This window comes from Cynocephalus volans, chromosome 4, assembly GCF_027409185.1.
Source record: "Cynocephalus volans isolate mCynVol1 chromosome 4, mCynVol1.pri, whole genome shotgun sequence".
Lineage (NCBI taxonomy): Eukaryota > Metazoa > Chordata > Mammalia > Dermoptera > Cynocephalidae > Cynocephalus > Cynocephalus volans.
The window spans coordinates 103,770,014-103,790,850 of record NC_084463.1 but is presented as its reverse complement, the minus strand read 5'-3'; the positions used below and the strand labels follow the sequence as shown (position 1 = coordinate 103,790,850).

Here is a 20,837-nt window from a genome sequence, read left to right as displayed (position 1 = left end):
TGAAAGCTATCACAAGGAGGAGAGATCCAAATTCTCTACCATCTAAACACTGGGTGTTTAGCCCTGTCTACATTTTTCAGATGAATAAATTGAATCTAAGAAGAGAGATCATCACATGTAACTGTCTAGGGAGGAAAAAGACAAAGTGATACAAAAACCACCCAGACTCTGGTTTTTAACCTAATTCTTTTCTCTGCTGTTCTACCTACACATTCTTAAAGCCATTTTCCTGTTTATAAGAGAATATATTTTCCATTTAGGAGCTATGAGCTAAGTGGGAGAGTCCAGCCTCACCCAGTGGTAAGATCACCATGACAGACTTGAATGCATCACGTGTCAACCACCATAGTTTCATTCTGACAGGTATCCCAGGGATGCCGGACAAGAACATATGGATGGCCTTTCCTCTGGGATTTCTGTACACACTCACACTCCTGGGAAATGGTACTATCCTAGCTGTCATCAAGGTAGATCAGAGTCTCCATGAGCCTTTGTACTACTTCCTCTCGATCCTGGCTCTCACTGACGTTAGCCTCTCCATGTCCACCTTGCCCACCATGCTCAGCATCTTCTGGTTCAGTGCCCCTGAGATTGCATTTGATGCATGCATCACACAGATGTTCTTCATCCATGGATTTGGAGTAGCAGAATCAGGAGTCCTAGTGTCCATGGCCTTTGACAGGTTTGTGGCCATCCAAGACCCACTACGCTATGCTTCCATCCTCACCCATGGCATTGTTGGAAAGATTGGAATAGTGGTTCTCACCCGGGCTGTTTGTGTGGTCTTCCCTGTGCCTTTCCTTATAAAGCGGCTACCTTTCTGCCATTCCAATGTCTTGTCTCATTCGTACTGTCTTCACCAGGATGCAATGCGGCTGGCCTGTGCCAGCACCCACGTCAACAGCCTCTACGGACTTGTCATTGTCATCTTCACCTTGGGGATCGATGCGCTTGTCATTCTCTTTTCTTACATACTCATTCTCAAGACTGTGCTGGGCATTGCCTCCAGGGCAGAAAGGCTTAAAGCTCTCAACACCTGCCTCTCTCACATCTGTGCTGTGCTTCTCTTCTATGTGCCTCTTATTGGGGTCACCATGATCCACAGATTTGGGAAGCATTTATCACCAATAGTGCACACGCTCATGGCCAATGTATACCTGCTACTCCCCCCTGTGCTAAACCCCATTGTTTATAGTGTGAAGACCAAGCAGATACGAAGACGGATCACCCAAGTGTTCCAGAGGAGAAAGAATAGGGCCTAGCGGAATGGAATCACATTAAGATGCAGAATAAGTAACTGCTGGAAGAACTAATATCTAAATTTTCAGTAATTATGGTGCAGTCAAATTTTACACATCTGGTAAAATGCAGGGGTGGAAAAGGCTTGTGGGTAAAGATGCAACACAGATTATTCCTACTGTGTACATACTCTATTTTGGATTATGTGTGTTTTGATATCTGATTTCACTTACAGAATCTAATTTACTTAAATAGCATCATACTTTTTCTTCTTTGAAACTGAACATGAAACTCACTTATGACAAATTGTCACCTGTTTACACAGATAACACAAGTGTGTTTATTCTTATAATGCTAAGTAATATTTTCTTTGGTTGTCAATTAAATAATAACTACTTCAGTAAGGATTCAAGAAGTCCCATAGCACTGCTGAATGACTGCTATCTGAGGTTTCTTTTTTAATAGAGCAAAGAAAACTGTTACAGGATATATACATTCATCTTTATATTAAGATATTTATTAGGTGAAGGGTGTCTTTGATAAAATCAAAGCAGACACATCTGTGAATCCTCAATATATACCTTTTCTTTTAAATGACATCATTGCTTTACAGATTTATTACAGTTCTAGTTTATTGCCACGTACCTAGTAGGATAAAAAATGGTCTTCATATTAGTTGATCTGCTTCTGAGAACAAGTCAGATTTTGGGTGCAAATCATGCATATTCTATGTTCTGCTTCTCAGTTTTTCTTTTTCCATTCTGTTTCCCATCCTCTATCAGAATACTTGGTACAAAATAATTAATTAAAATACGTTGCTTAAACAAAAATTTTAAATGTTCCAATTATTTTGATCTTTATAGAAAGAGGCAACTGAGGGACAATTTCCTATTTGTATAACAAATTCATCTTATTTGACAATATACTTTAAAATTTTAATTTGATGGGAATAATAAAAGAGTCCTTAGGAGTGAGAGGTCTGGTATTCAGTTCTTGGAGAATTAGGCAAAAATGAACCTGCGAATGCCACTTTTTAAAAATTTTATTTTATTTTGTCAGTATACAATGTCGTTGATTATTGTAGCCCATCACTGAAACCTCCCTCCCTCCTCCCTCTTCCCCCTCCCTCCCAACAACCTCTTATCTTATCTGTTCGTTTGTCATATCAACTTCAAGGAATTGTAATTGTTATGTCTTCTTCCCTCCCCCACCACCAATTTATTTGTGTAATTATTTATTTATTTATGTTTAGCTCCCACAAATCACGTGATATTTCTTTCTGTGCCTGACTTGTTTCACTTAATATAATTCTCTCTAGGTCCATCCATGTTGCTGCAAATGGCAGTATTTCATTCTTTTTTATAGCAGAGTAGTATTCCATTGTGTAGATATACCACATTTTCCGTATCCACTCATCTGATGATGGACATTTGGGCTGGTTCCAACTCTTAGCTATTGTAAAGAGTGCTGCGATGAACACTGGGGAACAGGTATACCTTTGACTTGATGATTTCCATTCCTCTGGGTATATTCCCAACAGTGGGATAGCTGGGTCATATGGTAGATCTATCTGCAATTGTTTGAGGAACCTCCATACCATTTTCCATAGAGGCTGCACCATTTTGCAGTCCCACCAACAATGTATGAGAGTTCCTTTCTCTCCGCAACGTCACCAGCATTTATCGTTCACAGTCTTTTGAATATTAGCCATCCTAACTAAGGTGAGATGGTATCTCAGTGTGGTTTTGATTTGCATTCCTGGATGCTGAGTGATGTTGACCATTTTTTCATGTTTCTGTTGGCTATTCATTTATCTTCCTTTGAGAAATGCCTATTTAGCTCTTTTGCTCATTTTTTGATGTTGTTACTTATTTTTTGGTAGTAAAGTTGTTTGCATCTCTCGAATACTGAGTGATGTTGAGCATTTTTTCATGTGTCTGTTGTCCATTCGTATATTTTCCTTAGAGAAATGCCTGCTTAGCTCTTTTACCCATTTTTTAATTAGGTTACTTGTTTTTTTGTTGGAAAGTTGTTTCAGTTCCTTGTATATTCTGAATATTAATCCTTCCTCAGATGTATATTTTGCAAATATTTTCTCTCACTCTGTTGGTTGTCTTTTAACTCTGTTAATTGTTTCTTTTGCTGTGCAGAAGCTTTTTAGTTTGATATAACCCCGTATGTTTATTTTTCCTTTTTTTGCCCATGCTTTTGGGGTTGTATTCATGAAGTCTGTGCCCAATCCTATTTTCTAAAGTGTTTCTCCTATGTTTTCATTGAGAAGTTTTATTGTTTCAGGGTGTATATTTAATTTTTTAATCCATTTTGAGTTGATTTTGGTATATGGTGAGAGGTACAGGTCTAGTTTCATTCTCCTGTGTATGGATATCCAGTTATCCCAGCACCATTTGATGAAGAGGCAGTCTCTTCCCCAGTGTATAGGCTTTGTGCATTTGTCAAAGATGAGATGGCTTTATGTGTGTTGGTTGATTTCTGGATTCTCTATTCTATTCCATTGATCAGTGTGTCTGTTTTTCTGCCAGTACCATGCTGTTTTGGTTATTATAGCTTTGTAGTATAGTTTAAAGTCAGGTAGCATTATGCCTCCAGCTTTTTGTTTGTTTGTTTGTTTGTTTTGTTCAGAATTGCTTTAGCTATGCATGGTCTTTTGTTATTCCATATAAATGTCTGGATAGTATTTTTCCATTTCTGAAAAAAATGACATTGGAATTTTGATGGGAATTGCATTGAATTTGTAAATCACTTTGGGTAGTATGGACATTTCTACATGATACTACATGGTAGTATCAACCACAATGTTGATTCTTCCAATCCAAGAACATGGGATATCTTTCCATCTTCCTGTGTCCTCTTTAATTTATCTCAGCAGTGCTTTGTAGTTCTCATTATAAAGATTTTTCACATCCTTGGTTAACTCTACTCCTAAGTATTTATTTATTTATTTATTTATTTATTTATTTATTTATTTATTTATTTATTTATTTATTTATTTGGTGGCTATTGTAAATGGGCAAGCTTACTTGATTTCTGTTTCTGCATGTTCACTCTTGGAGAATAGAAATGCTACAGATTTTTGTGTGTTGATTTTGTATCCTGCAACTTTGCTGTAATTATTTATCAACTTCAAGAGGGGTTTTTTTGTAGAGGCTTTAGGGTGTTCGATATATAAGATCATGTCATCTGCAAACAGGGACAGTTTGACTTCATCTTATCCAATCTGGCTGCCCTTTATTTCCTTCTCTTCTCTGATTGCTCTGGCTAGTATTTCCAACACTATGTTGAATAGGAGTGGTGAGAGTGGGCATCCTTGTCTAGTTCCTGTTCTTAAAGGAAAAGCTTTCAGCTTTTCCCCATTCAGGATGATATTGGCAATGTATTTATCATATTTGGCTTTAGCTATGTTGAGATACTTTCCATCTATACCTAACTTGTACAGAGTCTTTATCATGAACAAGTGTTGAATTTTATCAAAGGATTTTTCAGCATCTATAGAGATGATCATATGGTCCTTGTGTTTGATTTATTGATATGGTGTATCACATTTATTGATTTGCATATGTTGAACCAACTTTGCATCCCTGGGATGAATACCACTTGATCATGGTGTATAATTTTGCATATGTGTTGCTGTATTCTGTTAGCTAGTATCTTATTGAGGATTTGTGCATCTATATTCTTCAAGGATATTGGCCTGTACTTTTCTTTTTTAGTTGTATCTTTACCTGGTTTGGTATCAGGCTGATGTTTGATTTATAGAATGAGTTTGGGAGAATGGCCTCTGTTTCAATCTTTTGGAATAGTGTGTAGAAAATTGGTCTCAATTCCTTTTTGAATGTTTGGTAGAATTCTGCTGTAAACTCATCTGGTCTGGGCTTTTCTTTGTTGGGAGCCTTCTGATAACAGCTTCAATCACTTTTATTGTTATTGTTCTGCTCAGATTTTCTACATCATCTTGGCTCAGTTTTGGTAGTTAGTGTGTGTCCAGAAATTTATCCATTCCCTCCAGATTTTCAAATTTGTTGGCATATAATTGTTTATAGTAGTCTCGAATGACTCCTCATATTTCAGAGGTATCAGCTGTAATATCACCTTTTTCATTTCTAATTTTTGTTATTTGGGTCTTCTCTCTTCTTTTTTAGTTAGCTGTGCTAATGGTTTGTCAATTTTATTTTATTTTTTCAAAAAACCAACTTTTTGATTCATTGATCTTTTGTATTGTTTTTTGGGTTTCAATTTCATTAAGTTCTGCTCTGATCTTAATGATTTCTTTCCATCTGCTAACTTTGAGTATGGATTGTTCTTGTTTTTCTAGTTATTTAAGGTAAGGTATTAGGTTGTTCACTTGCCATCTTTCCATTCTTCTGAAGTAAGCATTTAATGCAATAAATTTTCTCCTTAGTACTGCTTTGGCAGTATCCCACAGGTTCTGGTATGATGTATCATTGTTTTCATTTGTTTCAATAAATCTTTTGATTTCCTGCTTGATTTCTTCTTGGACCCATATGTCATTAAGTAAAATGATGTTTAATTTCCATGTGTTTGTATAGTTTCCAGAATTTTGTTTGTTATTCATTTCTAATTTTAATCCATTGTGATCTGAAAAATATATGGGATAATTTCAATGTTTTTGAATTTGTTGAGACTTGATTCGTGACCTAACATGTGATCTCTCCTGGAGAATGATCCATGTGCTGATGACAAGAATGAAACTTCTGAGGTAGTTGGATGGAATGTTCTGTATATATCTGCCAAGTCCAATTGGTCTAGAGTGTTGTTAGGTCTTGTGTTTCTCTGCTGATTCTTTGCCTAAATGTTCTGTCCAATATTGATAGTGGGTGTTCAGATCCCCTGCTATTATGGTATTAGTGTCTATTTCCTTCTTTAGGTCTAATAGAGTTTGTTTTATAAATCTGGCTGCTCCAACATTGGGTGCATACATATTTATGATTGTTATGTCTTCTTGATGGATCAGTCCTTTTATCATTAAGTAGTGTCCCTCATTGTCTCTTCTTATGGTTTTTAGTTGAAAGTCTATTTTATCAGATATAAGAATAGCTACTTCAGCTTGTTTTTCATTTGTTTGCATGGTAAATCTTTTTCCATCCTTTCACTCTTAGTCTATGTGAGTCTTTAGAGGTGAGGTGGGTCTCTTGAAGGCAGTATATGGTTGGGTCCTCATTTTAATCCAGTCAGCCAGTCTTTGTCTTTTGATTGGAGAATTTAATCCTTTTACATTAAGAGTTGCTATTGAAAAGCGTTGATTTACTCCTAGCATTTTATTGATTTTTGTTTGGATGTCTCAAGTGTCTTTTGTTCCTTTCTGTTTGATTTACTGTTTGTCTTCTGTATTTCTTGGTTTCTTGGGTTATAGATATACTTTTTTTTTTCCTTTTTATTGTTGGTATTTTTATTTTACTAGTGGGTTTTGATTTTTCTTGAGTTTTTATGGCAGTGGTAGTTATTTTTCAGGTACCAAACCCAGTACTCCTTTGAGAATTTCTTGTAAGGGTGGTCATGTGGTAGTGAACTCCTGCACTTTTTGTTTGTCTGATAAATATGCTATTTGCCCTTTGTTTCAGAAGGATAGCCTTGTGGGGTAGAGTATTCTTGGCTGGAAATCTATGTCTTTTAGTATTTTGAATATACCATCTCATTCCTTTCTGGCTTTTAGGGTTTGTGATGAAAAGTCTGATGTTAGTCTGAATGGTGCTTCCTTACAGGTGATTTGATGCTTCTGTCTTTCAGCTTTTAAGATTCTCTCTTTGTCTTTGAGTTTTGCCAAGTTGACTATAACACGTCTTGGAAAAGGCCTTTTTGGGTTGAATATGTTTGGGGATCTTTGAGCTTCATAAATCTGAAGATCTGTGTCTTTTCCTATACCTGGGAAGTTTTCTGCCACTATTTTGTGGAATATGTTTTCCCAATGCAATCTCCTTTTTCCTCCCTGTCTGGAATAACCATAACTCCGATATTTGATCACTTAAGGTTGTCTGATATCTCCCTTAGATTTTCTTCAATGTTTTTACTTCTGTTTTCTTTTTCTTTCTTTCTTTCTTTCTTTTTTTTTTTTTTTTTTTTTTTTGTCTGCTTGTGTTATTTCAAACAGCCCATCTTTAAGGTCAGAAGTTCTCTCTTCTGCTTCTGCAAGCCTGCTGGTTAAACTCTCTGCTGTGTTTTTTATTTCCTTGAATGAATTCTTCAGCTCAGCAAGCTCTGCAACATTCTTTTTTAGGGCTTTGATTTCCTGGTACATTTCTTCTTTCGGGTCCTGTATACTTTTCCTCATTTCATCGTATTGTCTAGCTGAGTTTTCTTGTACCTCATTTAGTTTCCTTAGAATTATCACTCGAAATTCCTTGTCAGACTTTTCAAGGGCTTCTTGTTCTATAGGATCTAGAGCTTGAAAGTTATTACCCTTTGGTGGTGTACTTTCCTGATTTTTCATATTTCTGGTATCTCTCCTTTGATGTTATTCATCGTGGCAAGGGATATCGTGGTCCACTACTTTGACACTATTGTCTGGCTAGGATCCTGACTGGGCTGCCAATTTGTAATGGCTGCCTCATTGTCTGCTTGGTCACCCACTGGCACCTCGGGCACATGGTCACCTTGGGTCTTGGGCCTCTAAGGGGAGGCACTTATCTGGTCAGCACACACTCGGCCTGGCTTGGGATGGGGTCTGGCAGTGGTATGGCCTCCCTGCTAGGCTGTGCACTGGTGCCATGGGGCTCATGGTCTCCATGGGACCCAGGCTTTTCCAGGGGAGTGTCTCTCTGTCCAGCTCACATTCAGCTGGGCTGGGGATGGGGTCCGGTGGTGGCGAGGCCTATCTACTTGGTCACGCACTGGTGCCACAGGGTGCGTGGTCTTCGTGGATCTCAGGCCTCTCCAGGAAGGCACCTCTCTGATCCACATGCACTTGGCTGGGCTGGGGATGGGTACTGGCAGTGCAAGGGCCTACCTGCTTGGTCGTTTGCTGGTGCTGTGGGGCACGTGGTCTCCGCAGGATTCAGGCTTCTCTGACAGGGTGTCTGTCTGGTCCAGGCATTTGACTGCCTTTTTTTTTTTTTTTTTTTTTTTTTTTGGTCATTAATGGAATTTTAGGGGTAAAGGTATCAGACACAAAAAATTCAAATTCATTTACTTATGTAAGTGACTTGTTTTGGTAGTGTTGTAGGTTTGGTGATAAAGTGAACAACTACACTATAGTTTATGTAAGTTATATTCAACTAATAAGGACAGAAGATCAATAAATAATAAAATAACTATAGATTGTAGTAATAGACAGTAAACAAAATATTTGAATAAATAGACAATTTGCAGGTCTCAATATCTAGTTAAGATATGTGGGTTAAGAAACATCTTCCTGAGAAGGTAGCATTAATTGAGACTTGGTAGAAGATGAGAGGGAGCCAGAATGTCAGACCTAAGAACAGCTGGGGAAATGCGAAGATTAAGAGCAAGCCCTAAGACAGACAAGTGGTTGATATGTTTGGAAGTAAAAGAAGACTAGAAGATCTGGAGCAAAAGAGAGGGATGTCAATGTACCAATAGTGTATGTCGAAAAAATACAGTACACTACTCAGCAAAAATAGGAAATGAACTACTAATACACACAAAAGTATGGGTGTTACTTATACTGAGCAAAGGATGGCAGAATCAAATAATTTATCATGTATTCTTCTATTTATATACAGTTCTAATACCATCAAAAATAATCTCTTGTGAAAAAGAGATTGAGATTTTCCTGGAGTGGAAAGGGGCTGATTAATTACAAAGGAGCAGGAGAAATAAGTGATGGAAATAGTCTTTGATTGAGGATCTGCTGGCTATACAGCTGTTAGAACTCATCAAACTGTGTTTTAAAATATTAATATTTCATTGTTGTAAGTTATATAGTACTAAAGCGAATTTTAAGAAGAGAAAGGGAAAATCTCACATTGATTAACTAATTTGCTGATAAAGAGATCATGGTCCCTTGAACTCTAAAATTGGGGAAGTATGAAAATGCTCCTTCAGAATGCCCATTCTTTCCAGGGGGCATTTTCAGGTTCCAATAATCTGCTTCCTCTGGAAGAAGTAAATGTGTACCTGATTCCTCTAGAAGCACCTTCATCTGATGTTGGTTCTAGTAACATAAGAACCTGAATTGTAAAACCTTCACTATTGGCTTTGGTAGAAGAGAATGGTGAAGAGGTTAGCAATTCAAGTGCAATGATTTATAATGGAACAGGGTTTTAAATACAGCTTAAATAGTAATACAAAATGGTGAACTATGGGTACAAAACTGTGCTGTCTACCCTAAGTGAATCATTGTGCAGTATATGCATGTATTAAAACAACACATTGTACCCCACAAATATGTACAAATAAATGTTAAAAATAAATTTTAAAAATGAATACCCAAAAAATGTTGATACAAAGGAAAGTTAACACTAAAATATGCTATTAAATTTCTAATGACTTTCCCACCACCTTAAATAAAACCATATACTATCTTCAGAACAGAATCTTCTTCATTCTTTTTTTAAAACTTCTCCTTTATTCTGAAAACATTGTCCTCAGAGAACCAGGAAATTATGGAGAACAGAAATCAACATTTCAGCCCACCTAGTCACCACTGCTAAGAGCCTCAAGAAGTTTTGATGTGGCTGAAATTTTGCATCTAAATTTACAAGACTTTGTGGATTTTAATCTATTCCATAATACCTTGTCCTCTCAGATTGTCCACTCTACTCCCCTAAGTTTGTTACTGAATTAACCTCTTCTGTATGTATTTGCTGTTATGTTAATTTTTTTCTCATGCTAAAATTAAAAATGTCAATTCAAGATAATTTTTTAAAAATGTAGTAGGGTTCAAAATAAAAATAAAAATATCACAAGCCTCACTACTCTGAGAAGCTATTGTTAGCATTGGGATGAATTTCCTGAATCTTTTTCTCCACATACATATTCTTTTCTAAAATTGGCATCAAGGCTTATGAACAATTGTTTATCCTTTTCATTTTAATGTAATATTATTGCTTACTAATTTTTTACATCTTCAGATATTCACTGAAAATACCATAGTTAACTGGCACCTGATTCTTTTTTTTTTTTTTTCAAAACATTATTGATTCTTTGATTTTGTACTATCATACTGCTTTGCTTCAGTGAGAATAAAGCCCTTCAATTCCTAGATACCCAGCCCCAATCTGACTGTCCATTGGAACTTTTAGGAGCCTTGTTGTCCTGGACGGATAGCTACAAACCCATGTCACAGATACTTTGAGAACCACTGACACTTTCCAGAAATATTTTTCCCTCCCCTTTCTGGATAATCAAATCTCTTACTTTCTCTTTGCTTTGCAGGGCTATAAATTCTTAGCCTTCTTCCAGTTTAATCTTTGTGTGTTATTATATGGAACCGAGTTGATAAGTCTCTTATCAGTTTTAAATGGGATTACCAAGTCACCAAGTGGCACCTGATTCTAATAGCACATTGTTTCATCTGGTTTCATATAGGACAATATTTGAAAGGTTATCTGTTTTGTTTTTATAAATAATGACTTTGTACATGTTTTTGTTTCTAAAATTCTATTTCAAAAAAATAATCCCAATGGGAAAATATAAGTACTTTTTAACTCATACAGTTAAAATGCAAATTTCTAAATTTCTTTTAAAAAAATTATATCAACTTACACTTCTACCAATACTGTAAAAATAATTTTTTTACTTTAATGATCGCTGGAAGATGATGTTCTCCTAAAATATTCACTGGTATACAGTGAAAATATTCTTAATTCTTTACTTATTTGATGAACATAGGTCAAATAAGTTGTTATGGCCCATCGCTCCTCTCCAACAACTCTTGTTCTGGGTATCCTGAAAATTGTTCTTCTTGCTTCTGTAGGGTTGCCAACTTCTGGGCAGCTGTTTATAGCGATGACTTTGTGATGATATGTAATTGCCTAACAAACTTTATTTACATCCTCAGATCAGTGAGGCAATTGGAGTGGTGGCTCAGAGGTCTTTTCCACAACATCCTTGGATAACCCTGTTCCTGATCTGCTTGGTTCTAACTCCGTAGATGATGGGGTTGAGCATGGGAGGTACCAGTAGATAGAGATTAGCCAACATGATATGTACCACTCGGGGCACACGATGGCCAAAGCGGTGGGTGAGGAAAGTGAAAAGGGCTGGGATATACAAAGCCAAGATAACACAGATGTGGGAGGCACACGTGCCGAATGCTTTGAGGCGGGCTTCACCTGAGGGCAACCGCAGCACAGCCCTCAGAATCATCACATACGATATAATGATGACAATCATGTCAAAGCCAACCACCAAGAAGGCCACAAAGAGCCCATATGCACGATTTACTCTAGTATCAGCACACACCAACTTCAGCACAGCCATGTGCTCACAGTATGACTGGGGGATGACCTGGTTGGGGCAGAAGGGCATCCTGGAGACCATGAAGCAGAAGGGGCTCACCCACAGCAGCCCTCTCATCATCACGACCGTCCCCAGTTTGATCACTACAGATGGGGTCAGGATACTAGAGTGCCTGAGTGGGAAGCAGATAGCCACATAGCGGTCCAAGGCCATGGCCATGAGCACCCCAGACTCCACAGAAGAAAAGGCATGGATGAAGAACAACACCTGGATGAGGCAGGCATGGTATTCAATCTCGTGAGCTTGAAACCAGAATATGGCCAACATTTTAGGTTGGGTGGAGGAGGAGAGGACCAGGTCAGTGACAGACAGCATGGCCAGAAAGAGGTACATGGGCTCATGCAGGGTGTGGTCCGTTCGGATTATGTGAAGGACAGTGATATTGCCAACTACAGCCAAAGCATACATGGCACAGAAGGGAAAGGCAATCCAAAATTGGGACTTCTCCAGTCCTGGGATTCCAAGCAGGATGAAGAACACAGGATGAGAAGAGCTGTTCCCTGATGCCAACATCACGGGACAATTAATAGGTTCTCCACTGGGAAGGTATTCTACTCTCTGCAGAGGATAACAATCAAAGCTATTATTATTGTGATTTATAAGTCTTTTGGATGATTCAATTAGGTAGCAGAGCAATTGAGTTTAATGATAAACTGAAATAATTTCAACTGTTTTAATAAATAAAATTTTGCAACTTGAAATTATGCTGCTCTTTATTTTTTATTCATATTTATGTCATTCCAAATGGGGTTAGAACATACTAGCTGCAAGTGTAATCTTTTTTTAAGAATCAATTTTTTTTCCTGAAAGTAGAATCTGCTGAGGGAAAACTATCTCAACAATTAATGTCATGATTTTTTCCTGTTCTTTAGAACTGACAGCTGATGTGTTTAACCTTTCCATAGGTCATTTTTACCCTCCGTTAAACCACTAGGGCAACTCTTCAGGGTAGAAAGCCAGTATGGCCTAAAGACCCACAGCAATTTATGTGGTGATGTTGAGTAGATTCTTACTGTAGAACAGTTATCATGAGGGTTGGGTCTGGAAGATAACCACCTGGCCAATTGTGCACCTGTAATTAAACATATCATCTTTAATGTGCGGCTCATCATAGATTAGAGGTCAGCAACTTGTTTCTGTAAAAAGTCAGAAAGTAAATATTTGAGACTGTGTGGGCCATACAGCCTCTGTTGCTTCTAATCAATTTAGATCTCAGAGTGAAAGCAGCCATGGTCAATACACATATGCATGAGTGTGGCTGTATTCCAATAAAACTTTATTTACAAAAAGTGGCCACAAGCTGGATTTGGTCTGCAGGCTATAGTTTGCCAACCTCTGTCCTAGATGATACGTTTTTCGTGAGGTCAGACCTGCATCCTGCACTATCCCTAGCACCTCTGTGTTTGGTACAGAGCAGGAGCTTAATAAACACTTTCTGATGAAGATAAATAAATGCCATTACTCATGGCAGTAGATTTATTAACTGGTTAACAATATTCTAAAATGCCCGCATAGGACCATAATAACCTTACATTGATGTCATGCCCACAAGGCGGTTGTGTCCACTTCTGATGCTAGAGGTTTTCCTGCTGCCAGTAAACGCTATGTGAATGCCGTCTTCATCTGCACTTACTTACGTGGGTTGACTCTACCATCTGGTGGCCACTACCTACCTCAGAATCCATAGCACAAGAGTTCTTGTGGTTCTTACCCAGCACTTTTCACTATTAAATCTCAAGTCTGCTGTGCCCTGGTTTGAAAATCTTAATTCTTACCTCATTCACATCAGAAACTTCTGGAAAATAATCATATCCTTTCTAATCCTTCTGAACAAATCATCTCTAACAAATATTTCATTCATCTAGACAGAATGGTTCCTAAAAAGGGTTTTTTGAAGATCCTAAATAGGTGTAGCTTTTTTCTAATTTTCCCAGAGTGTATAATGGTATAAAAGAAATGGGCTCAGATTTTGTCTGGCTCTAAACTGGAAACTACCATCCTACCTAAATAATAGCTATAGCTTTGCTCAAAACAAGTACTCCAGGGCCGACCCCACGGCGCACTCGGGAGAGTGCGGCGCTGGGAGGCAGTAGCGTTCCCCCCCGCGGGTTCGGATCCTATATAGGGATGGCCGGTTTGCTCACTGGCTGAGCACAATCACAAAACAAAACAAACAAAAAAAAAAAAACAAGTACTCCAATCTAGAGTATGGTAAAAATCCAAACACACATTTTCTAGAGCCCAGGGGCTCTGCATTATCTCATTCTGCTTGGAATGGTCTTTGCAAACATTTTATCTATTCTGTTCAGGGAAGATTCTTCCTCCCTAGCTGCCTCTTGTCTCCTGTATGTCTCTCCCCCCGGGGAGACAGAGTCATCAAAACTCAGGGGAACCTGGAAAAGTAAATTAGACCATGCTTATTCCTGCCCCAGGCACTGGAAGAGGTGCTGGCTAAAGGTACAACTTCTGAATCTCTGTGTCATAATCTCTGGGTGTCATGATCTATGATTCTTCTCTTCTTTTGTGGAAGAGATTGTTATTTTTCAAGATAAAGCACTATAGCTTTTAAAATGTACTATCTCTAACTCACACGAAACCTCTACATCCTCATTTTCCAGTGAGGGAAATAGAGTTCAGAGCAGTTAAATGACTTGCCCAAGATCACATAATAAATCAGTGTCAGCATGCAGGACAGCACAGCCAGTGCTCTTGTGGTGCACACTGCTACCTGTGCTGGACATGACTGAATGGCACTCCCACCCTGGGTGGGTGAAGCAGAGATTTGTTGCCCTATGGTGACAAAGACAAATATAAAGGGGCTTGCAAAATTGCATACTGAATTAAAAGAGACCTGCCTTTGAAACCAGGACCCCTGTTACTTGCCCGGAGTGGAACCTCTAGAACAGCTCCTGGTTGGCCTCCTGGCATTGCTGGGGACATGCTGCTTTCTCTGGGATGACGGCTTTATTAGGCTTAAGAGCTTTAGTGCGCGACTCACCTGTCCTACGCACTCTTTCAGAGGTGGTGACTCTATCTTCAATCAAGTTTCGGCTACCCACATTCTGTAGCCTCCTTCAAAGTCCAGTTTCTCTCTTGCCCCCCATTCATACCCTAGACTCTTCAATGTCCTTGGCCCGAGCTCCCCCTTTAAGAGATGCCCTCAGCCTTCTTCATTCTATTCTGCTGACTCTGAATGTCTGCTTTTATATTTTCGTTTTGTGGTGGACTGTGGAGAATCAGAGCAGACTTGGGACCCAAGCCTGAGTGGGAGGTGGGGACGCTTCATAGCTGCCCCTCTTTTATCTCTGCAATTTCTTCTGCTGTTTTGTAAATTCTAGTGCCTTCACCATCAGAAATCCTCTTGTATTTTTCTTACTCACAGACTTATAAACAACACAGGCAGACTCAAGGCTACATGTCACGTGGAGTGGACAGGGAGTTAACCAGTCCTCAGTGGACATTTTTATCCAGTATGTGAGGTTTTCGATGTGGGAAGCACAGGTTACCAGCTTGCTGCTGGGTTGAGGGACAGAAATGTGTATTCCCTAAAATGCAGAAAAAAGAAAAAAATAGTACAATTTCCCTTCTTGCCCAATAACACTCCTTCCTCCCAAGGCCTGCTGTTACATAGGTTTTTTTCTTTTTTCACAGGCTAGAACTCATAAACATATTGTATACTGAAAACTGAAGTCGTCATATCCTTTTCAAACAGTATAGCTAGGATGATCACACAATAAACTTCAAATTCAATTTTTCAACTCCCCAAAATAAAATCTAACTTGTAAAACCTCCACACAGCTTTTGGTTCAAGAAATATTGTTAAAAGAGATACTATCACACAGAATAGAACTCAGCTTTCATCAGTGAGAATGGGTTTGAATCCAGTGATGGCGCCCACTGGCTCTGTAAATCCTCAATCACTGCACCCATTATGTAGATATAGTTGTGTCCAGCAGTCAGTCAACTGTGTGGCTCAAGCCAGAGAAGGAATAAAGGATAAAATGGGCTAAGATCTAGCTCAAAAATAGCATTCAGAAAACCTAGACTATGATTTCTCACCTTAGGGTATCTGACACTAAGTTGTAGAGCAATAACACTGGCCAGGGTGGGGTTCAGATCAAACCTGCATGGAAGGTTTGTTCATGAAGGCAGTCCTCCTACCTTTCTGGGGTCTCCCTGGGCCACACAGTCAGTTGCTGAGTCTTCTCCACATCTCAGAACGAAGCTCAGTGCTCAAGGATCTTGACCTGGGGCTCCCTTTGAGTCAAGCTAGTCTGTGCAGGGAATTCCTTGCCTTCCAGCTTGTGGAGCCTCCATGAGTGCTACTGTTCTCTGTAAAGGGCAGAGGTGCTTGAGGCACAGGGACTCACCAGCCTGAGCTCTGCCCTATGTCTGACCAAGCTGTGCATGGCCATGAGCAGTTCTAACAGATCCTAGGATTCAGCCTTCAGTCGAGACCTCAGATCAGAGCCTATTTAAAGGACTATGTCTTGCCTTTGCCTTTCCCCAAGCATTACTTCTCTCTCTTCCCCTAAGTCCTACTGCCTCATACTCACACTGGCTTCCCCTGAGACTGGAGACCAGAGATGGCACATTAACCCCTCACTTACCTCTCCCTTCTGTACACACAAATGAGAAGGCAGGGATTTGAACGCATGTGCAAGAAGGTGTGTTACTGAGATTACATAAGTGTAGGCTTACCTGGATGCATGTAGTTCTTTGTTATTTGAAGTATGTATATTAACAATTAGAGGGACTTTTTTGCAATATGAAAGTGTGTTGATATGTGCTATATGTTGACGTATCTGAGAAGTATTTTAATAAATATGTGTATAATGTCCTGGATTTGCATGTAAGTGTGTTCGTGTATATGCTTGTGTATATGTGAAAGCATAGCTAGTTATTTGCTTTAAGTATGCAAAATATAATGAGTGTGTTTCCACCATTCTGTGAGTGCAAGGTCACTGAATGCATACGCCTGGTGAAGGCACATGCCTAGCTGCATACCCAATATGGTCAGATTGCATATCTGTGTGTACATAGGAGCATGTATATAGAAGGAATTTGGATTTGATAAGGATGTTGACAATCTATTGGTGCTTCAGTGTGTACTGAGTTAGCTATGGTTCTGGGGTCTCCACCTTCTGAGTGGATGATTGTCTGGAGAGGCAAGAGAAATTCCAGTGGCGACCCCGCCATAGTCCTTTCTGAATCTTTGTGAGGCTGGAGGGCTCTTCTCACTAAGTTTGAACAGTGAAAGCCTACACAGAGCTTCTTCTCCCTCAATTTGTTATGTATTTCTCTCCCAATTCTTGTCTCTGCTGGTATTCTTTTTTTCTCTCTCTCTCTCTCTCATTACTTCTTGATTTTCCTTTATCTTTTCTTTGGTTAGGTATCCAAAAAATACTTGAGAAAGCAGCACTCAAAAAATAAAAACTAAAGATGTATTTGCAAAGAGTGTGTACTGTCAGAGTTCAGATATATGCCTCACAAAATACAAAACCCAACATACATTTAAAGGAAAAAAATTAACACAAAAATTATCAATGATATTAGGTGTACATGAATATGTATATGGTAGATTGTGATGATGATATTCACAAATGGCATGATTTGTTTTCAGATACCATCCTAACAAAGTCAGGGATACAATTGCTTTTGTTAGGGACTCATGGTTTAGAGAAAATATTTAAGATTTCAATATTTTGGGGATTAGGCTGACATTACATTGGAATTCTGGTTTTAACACAGGTTGCAAATTATTTTTCTTTGTTTCTTTATTTCTTTTAAATGTGGTATGTGAAGTCCTCAGGATAATGAGCAAAAGTACAAAGCTTAGGTTCTTTTGTTTCCTTTTTTACTTTTTCCTTTTTTAAAAAAGTAATTTTTGTCCCCAAACAGTATGTGACATCTAAGAGCAGGACCTCTTTTTCCTCATCTCCTGACTCATCCACAGTCTTAAATGGCATGCTGACTCCAAGCAGGCCTGATTTCAGGCTTTTGTGGAAACTACTTCTCAGGCCAACCACACTACTTTTCAGGTTTAGTGGTAGATGGCTTATTAGAAGTGTATAGTATGAAGGTCAGTCTTTTCCTAATTGGCTCTCCTACAGGTTCCACATCTTTTGTGACTTTCACAACCTGATACCTCTGCAGGATGCACTGAAGACTTAGGAACTTGGCTCATTGCTCTACTCCGAAGCCCCACCTCATTAGAATGTGCAAAGATTTCAGAGCTTTACTGAGAGCCTTGTTAAGGCTGCCGACAACAAACTTGTAGCCACACCAATCTGTAATCGTGGGGTTACAAGAGTGGGGCAAAGAAGAATGCTTAGAAAGGAAGTTTTGATGGAATAAACGTTGTTGAGGAAGTCGACTCGTGAATTCTGGGACACGTCAATATATTTATGCAGAAAGCCTGGCAACATTCATAGCCTTATAGTTTTTATATCTTCACTTCTGTTGATCTTTATCTCCACAGACCCTCAGTCAATGACATATGGAAATGGCCTGGACCTTGTCCCTGCTCAGACATACTAGATCTCTAAATTATTTATCATCCTGGTCTTGTATTACAGCATCCTATCTTTCTGGCTCTTTTATTTATCCCATGTTCTTCCACATCATCAATCACTTTTATATAAATGCTTGTATATGTATGTGGGGGGGAATAATGATATATAATATAAAGATTATTATATAGATATATAATTTATATATAATATGCAAATAGATATATTATATAATATAAATATATATTCATCTTTTTTTCTCATAAAGTCCTTTGTACAAAATTTAGTACTTATAGTTTATTATTTAAACCACACTCATATGAGTAGCAACACTATTTTTCCATCACAGCTACCATTCAAAACTTCATTGTCTCCTGCTACCCATGTACCACTGAGCACCTGCTAGAAAGGTTAACACCAATGATCAGATTGTTGCTATTGCAAGTTCATGGTAACCAGCCTTACCTGGGCTTTCAAAATACCCCTAAATATTTTTACATTTCTCTTTCTTTAATTGTGCATGAACCTGATGTTAGAAAATTATAATAATGATAATAATAATAATAATAATATGTTGACTTCCCTGGCTAAGTATATTTCTCAGACTCATACAGATCTTTTGTTACTCTCTACATTGCCTGGGGAAAAAAATTTCCAGGCATGATGTCGTAGATTAAATCTCTTAATTTTTTACCTCTGGCAGTGTAACATTGGATGGATTTCCCAGACCCATGTCTTCTTACTCAACTAAGCATGGGCGGTCTCACCATCATTCCTTCTACCATCTAGGGACATTACCACATTCAAGTAGGGAAATCAAGTCTGGTGAGAGGGAAAATACCCAGGTCTATCCTCTGCCTTACTAATTTGGGGAGAATCTAATTGACATCAACATTGTAGTGAAGGTCCTAGACACTATAAAAAAAAAAAAAGAAAAGAAAATACATGTGTCCTGATTGGACAATTGCTACCAGTTGAATTGTGTGCCTCAAAATTCATATGTTGAAGCTCTAACACTTAGTAGCTCAGAATGTGACCTCATTAGAAATAGGGTCATTGCAAACATGATAGCTAAGTCAAGATCATGTTGTAGTGGAGTATAGTGAGCTCCTAATCCTATATGACTGAATCTTTATATAAAGGGGGCATTTGGACACAGAGATCTGCACACGTGAGGATGCCATGTGGGCATGAAGGCAGAGACCAAGGGGAGGCATGTATAAGCCATTGTCCTTAAAGCAAACCACCAGAATCTAAGAGAGAGGAGGGATGGAACAGATTCTATCTCACAGTCAATAAAGGAACCAACTCTGTCAACAACGGTGAACTTCTAGCCTTCATACCTATCACACGATAAATTTGTTTTTTTAAGATACTCAGTCTGTGGTACTTTGTTACTGCAGTCCTAGCAAATTTATACAACAATAAGTACATTTCTATTCATTATTCTAAATCTTCATCTATTAAAAAATTATACCTCACATTGGCTAGTAGACTTTTAAGTACAGTTTTAATGAAATTGGTTTTCCATATACAGACCCTACAAAACATATTTGTATGTCACACATTCCCTAAAAGTGTCCTTGTATTTATGTAAAGATAGATCCACACATTATTGAAAACATGATAAACCAGAAGTATCTCCAAACATACAGTTAATTTATTCTCAATAGAGAAATCAATGTAATTTAGTGATAGAAAAATGTCTTTATGGTGCTAGAACAACTATATATCTCTATGAAAAAAAATTTAACCTCAACTTCTACCTCAGTGTAAAAAATCATTTGGAATGTAATATAAACCTAAATTTGAAAGCTAAAACTGCAAAGACTCTTAAAAAGTACAACAATAGATTTATGAATTTGGGGAAAACAAAGATTTCTTATACAGAACACAAATGGCATTAGCAATAAAAGACAAAAAAAATTTTGACAATTCAACTTTATCTAAAAAACCTACCCCAAATGATACCATTACAAAAATGAAAAGGCAAGCCACTGACAGAAAAAAATGCACAACGCATATATCCGACATAGAAATTTCCACAATTAGTAGAAAAACAAACACCTCATTAAAATGCAGGCAAATGTTTTAAACAGGTGCTTCAGAAAAGAAGGTAGAATAGCCAATACACACATAAAGAGGTCCTCAACATTACTATTTAATAGGAAGACGGAAATGTAAATCACAGTGAGACACCAATGTAAACTCACTAGAAAAGCCAAAATCAAATAAACTGGCAACACCAAGTATTGGAAAGAATGTGGAACAACTGGAACACTCATACGTTGAGTACGGTCACGTCAGAATTCTTTACGGCAATTTCTAATAAAATGACATTTCTTTTTTTTTTTTTTTTTTTTTTTTGGAAATAGATTCTTTTATTTATTTATTTTTTTTTAAATTTTATTTTTTTTAAATTTTATTTTGACGATATACATTGTAGCTGATTATTGCTCCCCATCACCAAAACCTCCCTCCCTTCTCCCTCCCCCCCTCCCCCCCAACAATGTCCTTTCTGTTTGCTTGTTGTATCAACTTCAAATAATTGTGGTTGTTATATCTTCTTCCCCCCCCCCCCGGTTTGTGTGTGTGTGTGTGTATGTGTGTGTGTGAATTTATATATTAATT

General features: G+C 38.1%; 2 protein-coding genes across 2 annotated transcripts; one reads left to right on the top strand and one right to left on the bottom strand.

Annotated features, from left to right (window-relative positions):
- The first annotated feature begins 311 nt into the window (after nucleotides 1-311).
- On the top strand, nucleotides 312-2,040 carry LOC134377172 (olfactory receptor 51H1-like). Its single transcript, XM_063095788.1, has 2 exons — nucleotides 312-1,234; nucleotides 2,022-2,040. Exons 1-2 carry the CDS (start codon nucleotides 312-314, stop codon nucleotides 2,038-2,040), a joined length of 942 nt encoding a protein of 313 aa, XP_062951858.1.
- Nucleotides 2,041-11,259: 9,219 nt separating this feature from the next.
- LOC134376303 (olfactory receptor 52R1-like) lies at nucleotides 11,260-12,216 on the bottom strand. The gene has a single exon (XM_063094897.1). The coding sequence runs from the start codon at nucleotides 12,205-12,207 to the stop codon at nucleotides 11,260-11,262; it is 948 nt and encodes a 315-aa protein (XP_062950967.1). The 5' UTR covers nucleotides 12,208-12,216.
- Between the last annotated feature and the right edge of the window lie 8,621 nt (nucleotides 12,217-20,837).